The sequence below is a fragment of the Takifugu flavidus genome, chromosome 2 (genome assembly GCF_003711565.1).
Source record: "Takifugu flavidus isolate HTHZ2018 chromosome 2, ASM371156v2, whole genome shotgun sequence".
Classification (NCBI taxonomy): Eukaryota; Metazoa; Chordata; class Actinopteri; order Tetraodontiformes; family Tetraodontidae; genus Takifugu; species Takifugu flavidus.
The window spans coordinates 17,870,226-17,890,976 of NC_079521.1; the positions used below are offsets into that span (position 1 = coordinate 17,870,226).

Below are 20,751 nucleotides of genomic sequence, written 5' to 3' on the forward strand. Positions count from 1 at the left end.
AGTCATAAACATGTATATTTACAAAACCTATGTATAATTTATGAATTATGCTCAGACACACTTAAAGCAGTTGTTGTTGTTCAAATTACTGAAACATTTCAAAGAAAAGGCTCCACTTCACTCAACATCTATGCATTAACTCTTTAAATCAATTCAATCCAACTTTATTTATATAGCGTTTGTTACAATGAATATTGTCTGTGGGGTCTTTACCGCCTGACCTCCGAACAAGCAACAGTAGCAGGTAAAAACTCCCCTTTAACAGGAAGAAACCCTGAGCGGGACCAGACCCGTATGGGGGGTAACCCTCCTGCTGATGTTTGGAGGGGGGGGGGGGGGAGATGGGGCAGGAAGAGAAGAACAGACACATACAAATACATCAGTTATACTGAACATACAGAACAAAAACTGGGCAGGTCAGTGGGGCCAGAGGTCAGCAGGTCAGGTGCAGCTTTTAACATCAAAGGCAATAGCAGTTGCTCTCCAGCGTCAGAACTTCTTAGAACATTTTAACACTGATGCTAAAATATAAGGTTTAAAATTTAGAAAATGTAGTTCCAACTGAGAACTGGGCTGTCTTCCCCGACAGGACTCTCCCAGAGAACGCTGTCCTCGTTACTGCGTTACTACCTCAACGGCTCGCTCAATAAAACATTAAAGAGGGAGATAATAGAGTGAGCGGAAAAGGCAACACGAGCAATAAATTAACAAATACACTAGAGAGTATTTGTCTCGCTAATACTCCGTAATGCTCTGAAATATCTGAAAGATGTGAAAGCACCTTGAAACGTTCAGTCATCGTTGCTTTTATTATTTACAGATGTGTTTTGTCTACTCCGAGTATAAGACTCTCTCGAGATAAAAGGCAGTTTACGTTGTCAAAGGGGGAACATGATGATTTTAGAGTGTGAAAAATGTAAACAGGAATCAAGCTGCTGATAGAGACAAAATAAGCTTTTCACGATAAATGACTGATTTCCCTCCGCATATGAAGCAGGAAGAGTCCAACATCAGCTTGCTACATATATTTCTGCCTATTTACAATGTAAGTCAGAGAGGGGCTGAACCTAAAGGTCCAGAGTCAGGCTGCTGTAATATGAATAAATGAGACGGCGCTCGTCTTTCCCACAGTTCTTGTCCCACTTGGATCCTGCAGCATCTCCTGAGAGAAGATGATAAAGCGTCCTTATTGCAACACCCTGTTAACACAACAGGGTGTCACACCACAGACACGCACTCAAGGGTTCAAAGTGCAGCCCAAAACCCACATATGTCCTCTCAAAAAGTGTTAAATGAGAGAGCTGGGTCTCCTGCCTCAGCACAGCTGTATCAAAATGACTTAATATGGACAGCATGGATGTAAAAAACTAACATCTCACGCGTTTATCTTCAGTGGGATTTAAAAAGATGCCAGATGATTTGAAATCACTGGAATATCCTGTAAAAATGTTCTGTTTGGGTCCACAGCTCTTAATGAGACATCTTTTCCAGCATAACCCTGCTGTTAAGGACACGGGCCTGGAAACAGACCACACACGGACAGGGACATTCACCCTTTGTCCAGATGGGCCCTTCACAAGCTGTGTTTATAGCTTTAGTTAATATTCCGGCAAGATAACAGCGCTGTTCGTTGCATCTGTTTTGTTTTTCTTGCATGTTGACTGAGAATGATCTGCTGGGCCTTGCCTGGACCTCCTCATTTGTCTCGCCAAGACTTTTTCTAGACATTTAAAGACGCTTTACAGGTAAACTATGACTACGGATTGTGTGCGCACGTGTGTGGGTGGGGGTGTGTTTCAGGAAAGGCCTGGTTCCTCGTTCTGGAGACATTGGGCAACTTTCTGTGTAAGTGCTTCTCATTCCATTGTTGTGTAAGTGTGGCGCGAGCTCTGACTCCTCCACACCGAGATGCTGGGACCTCCTTCAGGTTTAAACTAAGAGAAATGAGTAAAATCAAAATATGTGCAGGATGGTGTTGTCCTTCTTCACCAGTCAGTGATTTAGGGCTCTATTTTAGGCTAGAAATGGCAAGGCACAAAACACGGCAGTAAATCATCTCACCTTAAATACGATCCCTTCTCCAGCAGCACTTTTCATTTCCTGTTCCTTATTTTTTTTATTCTACTAGGTGGAAATCTGACCTCTGAATATCTTGTCCGGCGGTGCGTTCTGCATAAATCATATTCTGTAAGACGCAATAGAACCTTCACATGATGGTTCTATCATGGGTTGAGACGAGGCGTTCGTGGTCCCCAGAGGATGAAGCACAGACAGGATTCTTACACGTTCAATATTTTTACATCTACAAACTTGGTAAGAAATTCAGCTCCGACATTCATGATTCCCAGAGGGTGAATATTAATGGATTTGGCGATTTCTTAACTGTCCCCTGGTGTGTCGTGATCTCAGATCCAGTTTGTCCAGCGTGTTTGAACAATGGAGGAGGAGGCTGTCTGCAGGTGAACGGAGGTTTGATGAGGAGAACCAGAATTCAGGTTTTGCTTTTCTGTGTTAGCCAAAAAAGCCAAACACTGATGCACAATTTGCCTACCACATAAAACTCTGCAGGTCTTCCTGGCGATTCCATATTATGCTCGTTTTTACATTTCGGTCTGAAAAACGAAGCGTTTCTTGGCATTTGGCGCTGTTGTTCTGACGGAGGCGACTGCACCAGATGTTTCTGGCCAACTTTTTCTGGTCCGAGTGTTTTGGTACGCACCCATGTGTGATGGATGCGTTCACGCCGGTTGAAACGAACCACACCAGGGGGTGCAGGAAAAGGAACTGGGGTTCTTTTTAAATGGACTAAAGTCTGGAGGTGTGAAAGCACCTTCATTTCTCGCCTGGTTGCAGACGTGCGACATGAGGAAAAAGCAGCTGAAAGTAACTCAAGTGCATTTTGCAAAGAATGAAAAGCCTAGAATCTGCACCAGGGTCACATGGGAATAAACCTCCTGCAGCCGGGGAGGGGAGGGGAGGGGGGGGGAGGGGTGGCCAAAGTGACCAATAACTCAACGTTTGCCAGATGAGAGTGAGTAATGTAAGCAAAAAGAACACAGGCTGCCATAAGTGAATTTTGACCAGCTATTAGAGTAACATCCAGCCTCAGATGTTCACCCTAAACTGCTCATGTGGGATCATGTGGGACACCAAAGATTTTCTGTTTTCTGAAATGCTCACAGGGTTTAGGAATGAAATCCTTCATATACAATTGTTGTAGACAGGGTCAAGGTCAAGTGCTGGATGAGAAATGGAGAGCAGGCATCAGCTAGAAGCACATGAAAAGAATCAAGGACCTGTTTTAGTTTGAATGTAGAAAGATTATACCCACAGACTCACTGCCTGTGGCTCTGTGCGTTATACTTGAATGCAGCGAAAAGTCATAAATATTAACATTACAGTAACATCCTATTGGAAAATAAAAGGTTAGTGGTGTCTTGTTGTACGCTCAAACATAAGATGAATAGGTCACCAACACCTCTAGTTAAATTTAACACATAAAACATTTTTCTGCATTAAGACGTGATATCCATAAAGACTGGTCAAGTCGTAATGGGACGGATAATGTATTGAATGATTGAGATTGTGCCTTGGAATTGCTCCAAGGTTAAGTGGTAATCATATCCATCAACACTCGGATTCTAATACAAATGACCCCAACTGTGTATTTATTGCCAGGAGCACTTACGCAGCTTGGTAAGTCTCGTTCACCTGCCATTAGCCTATGCTTAGAAAGGTGATCTATGAGAGCCATTCGCATGCTAAACTCTCCCCGGCTCAATATCCCCGCAGGTTCAATGTTGTAGCGCGGTTTCCGAGGTTCGGCTGTTGGGATCCGCGGGAACAGAGCGACTGGGATGATCCATTGGTTCTCCACAGTGTGCCAAATTCATCCCGAGTCTAATGAAAGCGCTCGTTTCTACATGACTGACACTAAATGAGATGGTGACATTGTGACTTTGGAGGTCATGAAACCTGTGCCTGACATGTCCAAGCTGGAGTCAGACTCCCAGATGACCTTAGTCCTCAAAAGGGAGGTGTGGATACGTGTGTAGGCTGTGACTGGAAGTTTAGCTAATCTATTAATTGGAATTTCTGCAGTATGGCCTCAAATACTTTACCAGGAACCAGGAATACCAGGAACTATTTATAAAAGCTCAGGGTGTGAGCTTGATCACGAAGAGCTAAAATAGGCCACAGTGATGTCAGAGAAGTGCTCATAAATATCATAATGTTGAAATACTTTCCATCCGTCCATGTGCCCACATATGAGTCAAAGCTGGACATATGGACGTGATGTAAGCTACATTCTCTCTCTTTCCCTTTCTCACACACACACACACACACACACACACACACACACACACACACACACACACACACACACACACACACACACTTAATCTATGTAATTACAATTTAGGGTTACAGGAGGGAGGCATAGATTTATACTTTTTTTTATTTTTCCAGATTTCCCCATCAAAACAGCGCTGGCGACCATATTACGGTGCTGATCCGAGTGTTGAGAGCCCGGAGGATGAAACGGGCCCGTGAAGGCTGGCAGTGATTGTGTTTGCACAGAAAGAAGTCCAAACGCGCAACAAACCATTGTGTTCATTGTTCAAAGTAATACTTTCAGTATCTTCCAGATGTGCTCGTGTACATGTTGATATGAATAAAGCAGATTTGGGGAGGGTCCATTCACTAGATCCTTTCAAAGGCCTGTCTGGCAGTTTGGATCTCTGGTTCCGAGCAGAGGTGAAAATGATGAAAGCTGCCATCTTATTGACGTGCCATGTGCTTCCCATGTGCTCCTATAGCAGCAAATAACCCAGTGTTTATAGTTATTTTGACAAAAGAAATGGGAGAGGCTTCTGTCACGACAACTCAGATCTTCACGAGCCCTGGAGGGTTCGACCCTCGAGCGCGATACCCGAGACAGAGGACAAAGACAACTAGTTAGCATCCCAGGCAACTCTGATCCTGAGCCTGCTGTGAATACAGAAGAGGCAGGACCATCATGCAAGCACGAGTCAGTCCAACAAGGATCCCCGTGGCTGGAGAACATCAGCGATGATTCTGGACCACACGATGCAGTCAAGAGTCCTGAAGTTCCTGTAGAACTCCCTGATCCCATGTTCCGAGCATGAAATTATTTTTAATTCTTGTCAAAACGACCAAGGGAATGAGAGAACAGAGATCTTCATAATCTGTATGATATGGCTATTAAAAAAACAACCTTGACACTTTAGGCCACTTTTTCGATCATTCACATGCTGATTCTGGGCTAATAGCAACTTTGTGTCTTTCATTCCAAAGGAGAAAGACACAAGAAGCCCCCTGACTGCTGCACCAGAATGAATGTGGGCAGGAAGAGACAGGGCGATTTTTGTGTGTGAGCTCCCTGGACAGAGACAGAAGAACCGAGACCATAACTACAGCAGGGACCTGCCTGCAGGATGTGTTTAAAAGATGAAAGTCCAAACTCCCTCCTACACTCCAATCCTTAATCTCCGCACGACATCCAGACATTTTTACAGGACAAGGCTCAGGTAATAACATGTCTATATTATGCTGTTGTATAATCTTCCCGCAGCACCGCAAGAACCAAACATTTACAGCCAGAATCCCTCTGTTGGAAGCTTCCTGTCGTTCCACGTCATATCGGATTTTCCCAGTAAACATGCTGGCAACAACACTCACGAAGGCATGTGGACATGTAGAACACTGCGTTTTCAGACGTGTTCCTTTCATTTTAAACGTATAATCTGAATAAATGGTATTTTTAGCACGCTGCTGGAGAATTCGCCAGGGGTCAGCGGGGTCGGAGAAAACTTTAGGGAGTGAAACTGGAGTTCTGGAAGATTGGACAGTTGCTGCAGTCTGGAAATCATTCCCTTCCTGCACACTCACACATTAGGAATCACAAAAACGATTACTTCATATTTAAATATGCGATGGACAGAACTTGCAGCAGCGAAGGATTTGGGAGATAAGACAAGTGGGAGTGATGAGATGGCCGGAAGAGCGTCTGTTAGTGTCATGCACACGCAAACTGTTAGAAAATTAACATTCTAGCTACGATGTGACGCGCAACGCCAAGATTCTAACTGATTTCTTCAGGGTTTGACTCCTCCCACAAGAAAGAGTCTGTTTAAATATCCAGTGGATGAAAAGGAGCCACCATTCACATAACAGATGAGGTGATTTAGAATTTTCATTACAAATGAGGAAAAGCTGTTAATGTATTGAGTAAATTAGTTTGTCCATCCATTTCTTTCAGTTCCACCATTTACAATAGCGCATTTCATCATTTCCGAGCCGTCTCCGGGGATGATCCATTTTTTAAAAAGCTCTAATCTTTAACCACAGAATGACAACTATTGCTCCATTAGGATTGCTCACAGCTCATCAGCAGATATGCCAAAGGAAGCAGCGTCCCGTCCGTGTCAGCCATTTGAAGGAAGCAAAAATGCTTTTAAGGAAAGAGCGAGGGAAGAAAAAAAAATAAGGAAAGGTCATTAAGCCAGTCTGGGTCTCTGCCAGCCTGCCTCTAACCTTTGCTCTTTTGGTTTGGGAGTTAGCTAGTTTCCTTTTTCCTCTGACATCACTCTCCAGCACTCATAGGGCGATAACATAGCCCCGATTGCATGACATTACCGCTTCCTTCACGCACAGGGGAGAATTGTGTTAAAACTCCCTCACGACTGCAGGCTAAGCACAGTTTCCAGCTAGCACCAGCTGCACAGCTGGTGTCCATAGGAGAGAAAAAAAATGGACACACAGATTCCAGACAGAGGCAGGGAAACACATTTCCTACAGACTTCATTTATATATAATGTATGTGCATCTGTAGTTAAAAAGTTACGAAGGGAACGCTGCGCTGCTCCTTCGCCTTTTTAAGAACCGAGCCACTTTGTTATCGTTGTAAATATGTTTTACATTGCAATAAAGCCTACAGAGTATTTAAACCCCTGTGTTTAACATGTCCGGAGTCTGGTTCTGAAACCCAAAGGGATCTGCAGACCGCCATCTGAAAACACGGCGTTCAGTCGGGCCGTTGTAGCCCTCAAATGCATAAAGTAAAGTAAAATGCACACAAAAAAGGAGGAAAAATGCACCTTGTGCGTGTGTGTGTGTGTGTGTGTGTGTGTGTGTGTGTGTGTGTGTGTGTGTGTGTGTGTGTGTGTGTTTTAATGTAAGCCAGATGTGAGCGGGACCATGGAAACAGGTGATGATAGCATTACACTGGGATTGCAAACAGATGGAGACCTGAAACTGTTCTGGTGTCATTGTTGTTAAACAGAAATATTTTTTTTGGGGTCTTTCTCTGATATTAAAGCGATAATTAAGCCCCGGGCGTCCTGCTGGTGGCCGGGATTGACCGGAAGCAGCAGCATCGCTGCAAAGAGCCTCCTTCAGCTCCACGTGTGCCGCCCCCTTGCTTCCCGGCGTCGGCAGGTGAAGGTTTGGCGAGGGAAGCCGCCGTGGCTCAGGTGGGAGGCGACGCTGCCCAGACATCCTGTGGGAGGCAGGCCGCCCACCCCTGAGAGACGCACGTTTGCCGAGCAATTATGTCTTTCAACGCCGAGCCGCTCAATCAGCTCCACCCTCTCAGAATCAAGCTACACGTCTGCGTGACCTCATCGCCAGAGTCGACGCCTGGCACGCAAGACTCGCCGTAGATCCGCCGTTACATAAAGCCTCACGAGCGCTGCTCCGGCCGTGAGTCACGGCATGTGTGATTCAGGAGTTGTAAAGCACGTTTATGTCAGTTTGGAGGATTCGGAACGCTTCGGAGGCAGATTTCACATGGGATGCTTCCCTGACTATCCTTGGAGCTACCACAAGAGCGCACAGATGGCCGCCGCCCCCACTCACAGCTGAAGCTCCCCCGTGTGACGCACAGGTGTAAAAGGCCAGTCCTTCAGAGCGGATTCATGCCGTCACGGCTGCATCCAGCCTTCCCAAATGGGGCCTCCCTCTCCGCCATTTGGGACAGCGAGCTCTCGCAGTAATAGACACTTAAGAAAGCGACACCTCGGCCCAGCGTGGTGCCCCAAATGTGACAAATACTGACCTCTTAAATCTTTAAATCGCGGAGGGAAAATGATTTATTGGCCGCTGGGGCCGACAGAGTCATCCGGGGAGCATTAAAGATGCTCTCTGTTTTAGATTTCACACATTCTGTAACATGTTTACGCAGCTGGATTGTTTTATTGCCGTGCTTAAATGAAGCTGTGATAAGCGAGCTGAAGCGCCGTGCTCAGGGGTCCATTTAGGAATGGCACACCTGTCAGGGCGGGAAAACATTCCTGTCACATCAGGTCAAATATCGCAACCAAACCGAAAATCTGTTCCTCAAAATTGAATCTGCAAAAGCTTAAAAGTCTTTTAATACCCACCCCCCCACCTTCGACACATTTTCCCACCTCCCGGAGCCGTGGATTAAGTCCTACTAGGTCTTCTTTTTTTGAAGGCAGCGCTTTAGCTGCAGCTCTCTGGAAAGGATCTCTTCATTTCGCTGAGCACAGCACAGTGTGCTGGGAGCAAAGCTTGTCTCTGAAGATCAATGTCTCCTCTTTTGTTGCATCAGTCATGCAGCTTCTGCAGCGAACAATGGCATCGGGGCGCTTAGCGGGGTGGTGAGACGCTTGGGAGCACAGAGAACCACCTGACCACCTACTGGTGCCCAAAGCACACACACACACACACACACACTCACAGACACACAGCTGATTGTGTTTTTATCTGTCCAGTTGACAGCAGATTTGCTTGAATGTTTCTTTATTTCTCCTCCCCTCCTATAGACCAACTTAACGCTCTTTATTCCACTTTGACATACAAAAGCTCACAAACTTTCATCTGTCATAGGCAGCGAGGATTATTTTAAACGTTCGGGCTTCTCTCTCAATTTGGCTGAAATGACAAAGCTGTTGGTAAGTCTGTGAGTTTGTGAACCCCTGAACGTTTCTGAGAGATCAGGTGGTCGGCTTAATATTTGGAGATTCTTAAGAGACGCTTTGCTTTTTTCAATGGCTGACAGATCCCACAGAGAGCTCCCTGTTTCCCAAGACCGGAGAGAACGTAGCGAGAACTGACCAGATGCGCAACTGCACATTCTCATTTTTTAATGAGGTTGCCAAGACAAGATAAAGAAAGAAAATAAACAATCGTCAGTTGCACCATTCTTCATGCGGCACAAGAATGCAGACGTGGGGATCCAGGGGCCTGTTCCTGATGACACTTCTGATCTATTTTTTCTACCGCAACTCAACCCTGACAAAGTCCAGCATCTCTCTCTCCCTCTCTCTCTCTCTCTCTCTCACACACACACACACACACACACACACACACACACACACACACAGGGACACACACAGAGGCCATTTGTGTTGATAAGTATGTGCTAAATGCTACAAGGTGATTATCAGGAAGAAGGTGATCTTCTCCTGTTTTCTGCCTTTCTGTCACTTGTTTGGAAACACCTCAGCTCCAGCTCCTCTCGGGGCTCCTTCACTTCAAAGAATTGTGACCCAAGACCTGCTTTAAATATGGATTTAGTAGATTTGAGCGCTACAGGTATGCAAAGAGGCTGTGAGTGGCGGGCTGGAAGCCCTCTCCTGCCTTAGAATTTCATCTGGATCTTCATCAGATGCGACTGTTTTTAAAATAAAGCTCAAATCACTGAAGGATTTTTTGCTAAAGTGGTGGGAACTGGGAGTTAGATAGCCCAAAGTTGCTCTTCTTTTCCCTGGGATGCATAAAGGCATTAGCTGTGCATGGGAATCTATACTGCATGAGGCTGCAGATAAAACAAGGCTCTCAAAGAACTTTCCTCTTTTTTTTGTGCATTTCTTCAGAATTGCCAGTGCTGCTCTTTCTACAGGTCCCCAAAAGAGTGGCTTTACACTGTCTCCACGCATTACTGCCATAGTCTGTTGAAGGCTGATCCTGTCACCCACGTCTCTCCTGCAGCCGGGCCACCCAGCCTGGATGTGCCTCCGACATGTCATCCCTCTGTGTGGTCTCCAACAAAGGGGGAACAGAGAGGCGCAGCGGCGGTGCCAACCGTGAGAGAGATGTTTCAAAATATGACAGTGTCATCGCCGGGCGGAGAGCAGCGGCGAGGGGAGCCATTACCGATGATGGGAACGGAGGTGAGTTCAGAAAAGAGCCCGTCTGCTGATGGACGCGGCGTACACAACACAAGCAGCCGTCCTGGTCGTGTGTGCGGCGTAACTTAGTGGCCAGGAAGCTCCATTAGCCTGTTTGTTCATCTTTTGTTTCAAATAAGCAAAACAAAGACGCCGCTGAAAGATTCAACCGGCATATTGGATGATGTTACCCACAAGTGAGTGTGAGCGCTAACGTTCCCTCGTTTCTTTTTGGTGTTTCTGTTTGATGCATGTGCCAGCAGAGGGACGTGAAACAACCATCAAATTACCCAGATAAACATGCCCAGGTTCTTAAATAGATGTATCCAGTGTCCCCAGTGAGTGTGTGCTGTATTAGCGGTACTTCGAGCTGATGGATAACAGCCCGCTCCTGTGATTTATGTCACGCTGTATTAGAGAGCGAGCAGATAAGAGCGGCGGACGGAGCCATTTGCAGGCTGACTGTCCGGCTCACGTCGGAGCTCCAGTGGAAAGTTTCTCTCTCACTAAATGAAGTAATGGAGGTCCGTGCCGACAGTCTAACTCAACGTTTACAGTTCCCATCACAGCATTTGTCCTCATTAAAGTGTTTGGATTTATCCATAAGGTTTTTTTGTTTTTTTTAACCTGGAAAGATGCCCCATCGCACAGAAAAAAGGAATAATAAAACAGCGGTTGGTATTTTAGCTCCATTTGAAATGCTGGAATATCATTTTATTATTACACCCAAATTGCAGCGCAGACATAAAAGTACTGCCCGGTTCTCTGCGCTCACACCGGGGAAACATGCAAGTTAGAGTCGTCGGGAGGCTTTAGGGGGCAACTTCTGTGAGCACACGCAAATAGCATTTAATGCTAGGTGGCTAAAAGTGGCGCACCAAGGACTGGCAACCGCCATTTTAAAAGGCTGTGAACACAATCGATGGCACACAGCCCCACATGAAAGTCTGGAGAATTATAGGGGTATTTGTTCATCCGCTGAGTTCAATGGTGTCGATGAACGGGGCCAAATTTAAACAGAGAAGGCATGAATGTTGCTTTATTGTCACTCCCTCTCAGCGATGCATCGCGGCTGTTTGTTGCAGGGAAAATAGAGCAGAATCCATCGAAGTGCTTCTTTAATGAAAACCAGTTGACTGTCTGGATCCGAACCAGGTCGGGAAGAGTGAGAGTGAACAAAAACACTAAAGTTGCTGGCTGGAAAAGCAAAAACAACAAAATGAAACACGCTCCACCGTGGAACTGCTGAGTTGGATGATTTTATTTTGGTTTCATCAGCATCACCTTCGCATTTCTGCGACCATCCCCGATAGTCTCCGTTACCAGGATCTGTTTCTCAAGCAATGATGCAACGACGTTTCAGGGAAAATAAATTGACCACGTGGGAGTCGACTTCAGGGAAGCTTCCTGATGACGTCAACCCCACCTGACACAAGGGGGCTCTCGCAGTTAGAGCCGGAAATGTTCACAGCCACTAATATAGATCTTTCTCACAGCAGACAATCTGCTTGTCAGGTGTAACTAATAACATTAATGATGGCTCTGGTCCATTTAGGTGCCCCAGTAAACGGTGCCAGTGAGCCAGCACACACAATAGTGGGGACCTGGCACTGCAGCAGCGAAATGGAATCCAGCCACCATTAATGTTAATCAGCACAACTGTGCTTGGCAAGTCAAATCTTATTAAAAATATTTGTAACTAACTAATTGAGGAATAATCCCCATATGTTAGCAATAAGGGCTGCGCCGCAGCGTGTAACTCGGGCTGTAATCCTACATGCTCTTTATTAAATGTCAGAACAAGGAATTGAGTTTGATTACACGAAAGAGCTCGGTGAAAGCAAAATCACCCCCGATCTGCGAGAGTGGAAGGAACTTTTCTCTCAAAACCTCCCTGACATCAAAGCGGAGAAGAAATGGAATTTGTTGGAGCTGTCGGACTGTAGGTGAATGCCAGCGGAGTGAGGCGGTGCAGATCGGACCGCTGGGCGTCCGACCGCTCGGGCCCAGAGCCGCGCCGTGCACGTACCAACCGCTGTTGACATGCACGGTTGACGTAAAGTGGGTGTTTGGTTTCAGCCCACTCGGGCGGCACACTGGTGTGTATGATTACCTTGCACCTCCAGTCCAAACCCTGGATGAGGGATTATGTGGCTGTTGAGCAGTGATGAGCACCGCTCCAGCAAGGCCGAAGGGAAACTGGACACCAGCTGGGATCAGAGGGGATGAACGTCAAGGTTCCATTTTTCATTCATACACGAGCAGACAGGACGTGGCTGCGGAAGATGTTTCGGTGTGTAGAATAAAGCTTCTCCTGTCGTGAAGCTCCACCAATACTGACGACCAGTGGTTGTCATGGCGCTGGAGCTGTTAGCTGAGGGCAGCGTTCAGGTTCAGTTTATCATCTGCACCATCATTTCATTACATTTGTTGCTTTAATGGAGTCAACGACGTCGCTCTGGGTGTTTTAAACGGATGAAACAATGTTTAGTCATGAGATATTACTAGTTGCGGTAATAGTGTGTGTGTTTCTGCGTGTGTGTGTGTGTGAGTGATTCGGGTTGAGCTTTGCGGCTTTCACAGGTGGTGAAATTCAAAGCTGCAGTTCGGATTAATGACTTCCAGGACACGATCGGGTCCAGCGCGACTCGCTGGTGCTGAAATCCAAATGGGAAATGGAACTTTGAAGCCCTGGACATGGTCCTGTTACACTTGCTGCATGTCTGCTGTTCCCAGTGTGTGTGTGCGTGCGTGCGTGCGTGCACGTGCATCCACAGCCACAGAGAACCTGAAGCATCCGAGCAGAAGATTCTGAAGAATGTCACCTTCCTGAATTGAGAGTGAGGGGAACGAAGATTAAAATGGGGTTAATGTTTGTAAAGATGGCGGCTCGTCTCTGGTGATTAAAATAAACCGATAAACAAGTTCCAGATGCTTTAATATCACTCAACCCAGATTGTGTTTTCATCAAGCATTAGCAAATGTTAAACAAAAAGAGTGTGTGTGTGTGTGTGTGTGTGTGTGTGTGTGTGTGTGTGTGTGTGTTCATTCTGAGTGACTGAAGCAACACAGATGACTCTGTGACTCTGCTTTTTATTAAACCTGCAGCACCTGCAGAGGCCAAGACCAGGATGTAAACACAAGTCAAGCGGGAAGATCTGCAGCCTGTAAACAAGCCAGCGTGTGACAGGACGTCTTTGTGAAATGATGTCATGCGTTGACAGGGGAGCAGGAGCTACCGAAGATAAACAGCTTGTGTGAATTGAGCTGATCCACTGCAGGATGAAACGGTCCTCCAGCGTTAATGAACCTCCTGATGGATATTATAGATATTCCAGACAGCAGCTGAGAATCATTTTGACCTGATCTGAAATTTCTTGCCCAGTTAAAACTTTTAGACTTCCTGGTTTTGCATTTAACTGTCATGGATTAGCGTTTTGTCTTTTGACAACAAAATTAGGTTTGAGACAATGATCAAATATGCATCTGTCAATGTTATATATATACATACTTTTAATCCTAGTGATAATGAGCCAAACCAAATAGTCTCAGTAAATCTTCATAAAAATCAGTGCTTTTGCATGTGTTGCAGCAGAGAACACCCATCTACCGACAGAGGGCGCCACTGCTCCCCGAGCGATTCACTTTTATGAGTTTAAGAGAGAAAAATCTCGTATTATTGCTGTTTACACGCTGCACTTTCAAACAACACGGAGGAAAACACCACATTACCGAACGAGTGGATGAACTAAATACCCTCTTCCCCCCAGTCCTCCACCCGAGCGTCCTGCAGGAACAGTGAGGTGCTGCACATCGGCTCTCCGACGCGCTGCTCTCTGCAATGAAAACCACCTGGTCCCAGAGTTTGGAACAGTCACAACATTACAGCATATAAACCAGCAAACTACTCCACACAGAGGCCCCATAATTGTTGGATGGGAGTTGGGGTTTTTTTTTGGTTTTTTTTAATCTTCATGGTTGTTGTCAGACATGAGACCCGAGGCCAAACTGTGAGTTTATGGAGAGGATTTTACAGACGGGAGTGATCCAGAGAGCCACACTGCACCGAGACACATTTAACTCCACACTTCACACCTGTAGCACAAAAAGGCACGAACGGGGTGGGTTTAGTTTAGAGCTGTTTGATTAATTTAAAGGAAGTGTGGTGGTGGTTTCTTTATGGGGGTGTTGAGGAATTAAACCATCTGTTAACGCACAGGAGAGAATATTTTTTTAAAAACAACTCAGAATGATCTATATTTACTCTTTCTTTTGATGATTGTCATCGAGGATATAAGAGCATCTGTCTAACAATCCGACTTTGCTCAAAACACAAGATGAAACTATAAACGGCGACAGCGACAAATCCTATAGAGTTGCTGAGGGATTAAAATTAGTGGGACAAAAGTTGATTGTTGTTGGAACATTAATGGGAATACAAGCGTATTTTCTTGCTCATTATGACCGGGCTGCCAGGCAGGGTCTCTGGTTTCTCCCCCCACAGGGCCCTGGCACCCCTGCAGCATCCCTACAGAGACGGCTTCCTCGCTGTGATGAGCTTTTGACAGGCCCCAAAACACTCTCCTTAATGCCGTGCCAGGCCATACATGGACCGACTGGGATGCTGGCAGCTTCTTGGCCCGCGCCGTACATCACGGGCCTCAACCCATTTTACCCCTCTGCCTCCCTCCCTCCGTCCTTTTCTCCGCCTTTTCTCACTGGTGCCTCAGAATTGTTATGCAAAGCCCTCCAGGCAGAGATGGGGGAGTTCTTTTGAGCCCAGTCGTAGAGATGCTGGTCTGATCTCAGGGCTGTCACATCACCTGGGACATGCACCCCACCTTTGAAACACGCAGCCTGGAATCTGAAGCGGTTCTTTTAGCGCATTCGTTCCAGGAAAATCTGACCCTGGCGTTGACCTTTTCAAAGTACCCTGAGAGATGGTGACTCCAGTCAAATCTCCCAAACCATCTTTCTGTTGCCATGGTAACAAAACCATCAAAGCATATACGTGTAAAGTGTTAATGCTGTGTCTCGTATCAGTGTTGGAAGGTTTTGGAAGTGGAACAAAATAACGTGCGTTTGTCCGTTGCCGAGGTCCGGCACAAAGATGCACTACTGCCCCCTAGCGGCGGGGTCTCAGTAGCGACGGCAGCGTTATCATAACATGTATTCAATTACAAAAGACTGGCTAAACAAGCTCAACACATTTGCTGCTACGCAGTGGCCTCTCCATTTGTGGTCACTTTTATGGCTTACTGAACCGTAAATAGTGTTCCACGGTAACGCTTGTGTTGTCACATACTGTACTTTCATTAGAACTATGGGGGGGCACAGATGGTTTCATAAAACAAAGAGAAGGCGCTTAATTCTGCGTTTGCTCGGAAGAATCCGAGTCCCCCTCGATGGATGGGGATGAAAAGACTTCTTTGCAGGGATGTAAGACAACGTTGGAGAATGTAAAACAAGGCAGGGCTGCAGAGGTTCGCTCATCCGTGCGTAAATACACACATTGAATACAGCTGTCATTGGCAGCGGGGTTCAGAGGGAGAGTGTAGGACTAAAGAAAACTGTTGAACTTATGCCTACTTCAGTTTATAGTATTGGACATGTTTGATCAGCCACATGTGAGCCACTAATGTACACATTTCTGGGCTTAGCCAGATGTGGAATTCGAACGGGGTGCGTTTACAGCCGGGTTACATTTGAGCCACACAAGGTGATCTGCATTTTATGGAACCTGATGCTTCGGTGGGCTTTAATCACTAATAATTACGTTTTTAAAGCCATGTTTCCAGGTACTTCTGGATGTTTTATTGGCAACTCACCTTTTCTATTCCCAATGTGTAAAACTGTTAAAGCAGCACGTGCATGCTTGCAACTCATGACTGAATGAGTGCAGAATTTATCTTCCATCACTGGAAGCAATGTGCTCCAACCACCGTCTTGTGTAATAAACTGATAGTCTCTGATGGATGTTTTAAAAAAAAAAAAAAAAAAAAACCCATAAGAATGTAAAAAATGTAATAAATCTTTCTCAGGTCCATGTTAACACCCGCCTCACAGGCATGATTGATTCACCCGTCAGTCAGAGAGTATTTTCCTACATTAGCAGTGAGATCTTTGCAGCTTGGACAGTCAGGCGTCGGGTGTAAACTTCCTGTAACACCTCAGAAACATCAACAGGCCAAATTCTGATGCAGATTAACTTGATCTGCAGCGTCGCTGCATCACTTCATGCAAGCGTGTTTAGAAAACCTGGCGAAAGCTTCACAGGCTGGAAGATCACGACCTCGCACGTTAGCGGCCTCTCTGCTGAGGGGATAACTTGTGTTTAATGCCAGTCTGGACGCCGTCCTGCGTCTCTAATTTGGGCTAAGATGCGTGCTTTTTAAAAGAGGCAGTTTTGAAATCACATTCCAGTTTTCCCCTCCCAAGCGGAGCAGCAATTTATTCCCCCTCCCACGAGACCTGTGATTTTCAAACTCAAGACTTGGAGCAAATCGCTTGCAGACTACTTCATCGACACGAGATGAAGTAGTCCGCGTTCGAGATAAAGTCCAAACAACCTTCTGCGCATTCTACGTTCCCAGGTTCGCGCTTGGTTCCACCTCAACAGCGTCGGTGGACGAGAAAACCTACAACAAATATGTGCCCCTTAATTGGTAACAGTCTGGGAATATCTGAGCGAGGTAGGCTGATTAATCCCAGTGCAGTGAGGTTCTTCTGTGGGGCGTTGTTCGCGTATTTGTTATTGGACGTCACCACAGGGCCACTCTGGAGCCCATCAGATACAACGTCTCAATACATACCAATCAGATAGCACTAAAAATCCCCCACCGGTGCCTCCACAGAAATCACCAAAGGTTATCAGGGTGCATCTACCATCAGATTCTGACCTACATGAACCCACCCTCATTTCCCCTCCAACGTGCCTCAAGTGCCTTCTCTTCCTCATTAAACTCCCCAAACCAGGCTGTTAAAATTAAGTCCCAACGTTCCAGACAAAAGTCAGGGGGACAGATGATTGGAGTGGCGGTTTGGAAATATGAATAAGGCTGGCACGGAATTAGCAGGGATGAAAAATGGTATTGGCCATGCAGCGTGGGCCTGTTGTCGTCCCGTCATCGCCTGCGGTTCCCCAGCAACAACACGGTCCAAATGCGCTCCAGATGTCTGAGCCATCAAGCTTCAATATTTCACTAACCCTGCATCAATCTTATCAAGTGTCTCCCAGATTCCGGCTTGATAAGATCTCACAGGGCTGTGGAAAAGGGGGGGTGGGGGGTGGGGGGGCTCGGTGCCTGCAGCTGGACGCAGCTTTGCTGCTCTGTGGAACCGGCGTCGTCCTGTGGAAGCTGCTCGGTCACTGAGAGATTTAATCACCAGGAAGCAGAACCTCGTAGAGGCTGATTAATCCGACAGCGAAGACTCGACAACATGCACGATTCTGAGCGCTTGTCTGTCGCTGCCATCAATAATACTCTGGTTTCCTTGGATGGTTTCTTCTACAGCGCCGCCACAAACACTGAAGCATTTAGTCGCACAACTCTGTCACCGTCACACAACATGAGGTTTGAATTATTGGCAGAGAATTTGGAGATACTTCTCTTCCATATTAATAAAACTTGTGCCCAGCTGTTTAATGACATTAAATGATCATAAAACCTGAGAGATGATGGAAAAATAATTTATTTGTTGCATTTCCTGTGCCAAAAACAGCAGTTTTGCTGAGAGAAATATATATTTAAAATTTGTTTCAAGACAAAAACATTTTCCACATTCCACTTATTATTTACCATTAAATACTTTTATATAAAAGCAGCCGTTCTCATCACGGAGTGCATGAAAATAAAAGAGCTGGTTTTGTTAACCTGTCATTCAGATTCTTCAGCTTCGTCCTACATACCAGCTTCTTCTCCCCAGAGCACTTCAGCCCCCTTTTTCCTCCCTCACCATCTCTTGTCCTTGAACTGAAAATTGTGTTTGATGGATCGTGTTTACAAGGTCTTAAGTCTGTTTTCTTTAAGGCCAAGGTCAAACCGGCTTTCCCAGCTCTGGCACTTCCAGGATCAGTTGTTATCGTTGTCCACGTCTTCGTCAGAGGAGTGCTGGTCTTCCTTGGCATGAGCCTCTCTGTAGGAAGTCACGGCGCTTTCATCGGGATTGTAGTCCTCCATAAGGACCTTCCTTCCCTCAGACAGTATATTTGCTGCCACTCTGGCTTCTAACTCCTGAAATTAAAACACCAGGGAGAAAAAAATATTGATGTGAAGAGCCTGGAAAACAGACAGCATTATTATACCTGAAGAGCACATCTGTATTCGTGAAGTCTCATCGAACAGGGGTAAAGAGTTTAATAGTCATCTGTCAGTTTGGCTCCTGAGTCGCTCGTTTGTGCGCATGCTGACACGATGGCGCGATGCTGCCCCCTAGAGGCGACGGGAATCACGTGGATTTCCCATCCTTTGATTCCACATTAAATGACAAAAAGGTCATAAATTACTGAAACGTTATTTGAATGGTTTGGCTTTGTGTCATATTTTATTTAAGCTGGTCAGAACTAAAGCTACTCTTCAACTATTGCAATATGAGCTGTGCTTGAATGATTAAATGCTGAATATCTATAAACTATTCACTATTCCTAAACTATGGAGCAAAAACCCAAGCAGACTAATTTCTCAAGAATTTGAAAAAGCAAAATTCTAACGGCGCCTCGTAAAAATGTAAACAAAATTGTAATGGGCTATGATTGAGCTTAACTGGGAAAAAAAGTGCAATTGTTTTTACTTCAGTATGAACAGTAAAGGAGAGGAGCGTGCCACTAACTTTTCTCTTCCTAAATTGGTTCTGCAGGAGTTCAGCCGACTCTTTTAAAGACAGAAACTGAGCCCCACCCTGATCAGGGTGGGCTGGGGGGTGGTTTTGGTACTTGTCCTTCGCAGGGGTGTTTTCTCTCTGGAGGAACCTGGAAACACAGTCAAATCAGTACAACTCAAGAACTCCCAAGATTATGAATCAACTCTAATGAGAAAAATCTTAATAAATTAACAGAATTATCTAAATATTATCAATAGAACAAAAGGCAATAACAAATACTCACTGGTTTGGTTTGAATTTCTGCTTTGTGCTAGGATTCGTCTTTTCCAGCACAACTAAATTGTGAGATTTTTGCTCTTTGTGTGGTTTTGTAAAGTAATTATCCTCTTCTGCGCTGCTACGTGATGGTTTGGACCCAAACCTGAATTCATTATCGCTGTCAGACACGCTCATCATTTCCAGGGACCTCACAAGGTCAGAATCTTTGGAACCATCAGAGGACCCAGAGACAATCAACATTTCAATGCTTTCAGACTCTTCGGACGGCAGCTCTTGCAGCTGCTGGGATAATTTTGCCTGGGCGGCAGCCTGTCGCCTCTCCTCTTCTTCACGGAGTTGAATGGCCAAGCGTACTTTTTCCACATATTCTCTAATCTTACTTCCTTTGTCGGGAAGACTTCGCATTATCCTCCTGTAAAGAACACAAACCAGACAAGCACAGCCTGTCAAGACAGAGACGCAGGTTCAAAAATGCAATATTCAACTGGTGTCTGCTCTTCATGTGTTATTGACTATAATCGCTTCGGATGGAATGACCACTACGTTTGAACACACTTTAAATGGCCCGGAGCGTTGCCTCGCCGACAGCCTGTAAAGATAAATATTCTCAACCAAATTCCCAAATTCAAGTGTGTAAATGATCTCAGATATCTAAATTCTATGCTAATTAAGTTTATACTTTGTTGTGCTGCAAGGTTTGTTCGATTTAAAGGGTGGATTATTGTCTTCTGACATAAACAAAAAAAACACCTCAATTAGTAACGTTTAGCAGTTACAAACCGGCAATGTGGCTCAAATATTAACACATTTTTACAGCAGAATGAAGCTAATATTTCTTAAGATGGTATATTAGACTGGTTCATTTGTGTATAATCATCTTGCAGAATTAAACAGTCTTTGAAACAGTGTAGTCAGTTAGTTAAAATCTATAAAAGGTTGTCGAATTATACCTGATTTTAAGGCGACAAGGCCTCATTAAATCAAACGTATCTGCAGGTTTGGATCAGTCATGTAACCCTCTGCACAGCGATTCTGCCACAGAATGACAACCTGTGCAACGTTTGCAATAGTCCGGATGAGTGTAAACTTACTGGTTGGTGAGGATTTTCTCTTGACGAAGGAGAATTTCTTGCAGCGTTTCTTTACTGAGGTTCTTCAGGTCCCCGACCTTCTGTCCCTCCCTGGAGACAGACATCCCTGACAGCTAGCTGAGCACCGAAAACGCATCAAGGAAACGCTCTCAAGAGACTTTTAGCATTGCACAAACACGCTCAGAACATATGCACGGCTAAATACCACGTCACAACCCATCTAATTAATGTTGAGCGAACGTTAGAAACGTTAAAGTCTAGTGAGGCTGCCAGACACCAGCAAAGCAAAACAACGTTTAAACGCGAACTCTTCTTCTGTGGTATAGTTGACGTGCTAGGGCGGCGCCAGCGCCTCCTCTGGCCTGGGAGGTGAAGAACAAATACACTTCCGGCCGCCCCTGTGT

General features: G+C 45.5%; 1 protein-coding gene and 1 long non-coding RNA gene across 4 annotated transcripts; one reads left to right on the top strand and one right to left on the bottom strand.

The window, feature by feature from the left end:
• Positions 1 to 1,409: 1,409 nt before the first annotated feature.
• Positions 1,410 to 4,698, top strand: LOC130518284 (uncharacterized). The gene is made up of 4 exons (XR_008947980.1): positions 1,410 to 1,745; positions 2,129 to 2,313; positions 2,410 to 2,459; positions 4,471 to 4,698. It is a non-coding gene; the product is annotated as an uncharacterized LOC130518284 (long non-coding RNA).
• Positions 4,699 to 17,831: 13,133 nt separating this feature from the next.
• Positions 17,832 to 20,679, bottom strand: polr2m (RNA polymerase II subunit M). 3 transcript variants are annotated; one of them, XR_008949420.1, is made up of 5 exons: positions 20,348 to 20,679; positions 19,261 to 19,668; positions 18,987 to 19,125; positions 18,463 to 18,623; positions 18,254 to 18,391 (listed from the first exon to the last, which is right to left on the bottom strand). XR_008949420.1 is itself a non-coding variant. In XM_057025443.1 (4 exons), the coding sequence occupies exons 1-4, from the start codon at positions 20,449 to 20,451 to the stop codon at positions 18,230 to 18,232; spliced, it is 813 nt and encodes a 270-aa protein (XP_056881423.1). In that variant the 5' UTR covers positions 20,452 to 20,678; the 3' UTR covers positions 17,832 to 18,229. The 3 variants fall into 3 exon arrangements, 2 of the variants coding, with proteins under 2 accessions (XP_056881423.1, XP_056881424.1); XM_057025443.1 differs by lacking the exon at positions 18,463 to 18,623 and having other exon boundaries at positions 17,832 to 18,391; positions 20,348 to 20,678; XM_057025444.1 differs by lacking the exon at positions 18,463 to 18,623 and having other exon boundaries at positions 17,832 to 18,391; positions 19,261 to 19,699; positions 20,348 to 20,624.
• Positions 20,680 to 20,751: the final 72 nt, after the last annotated feature.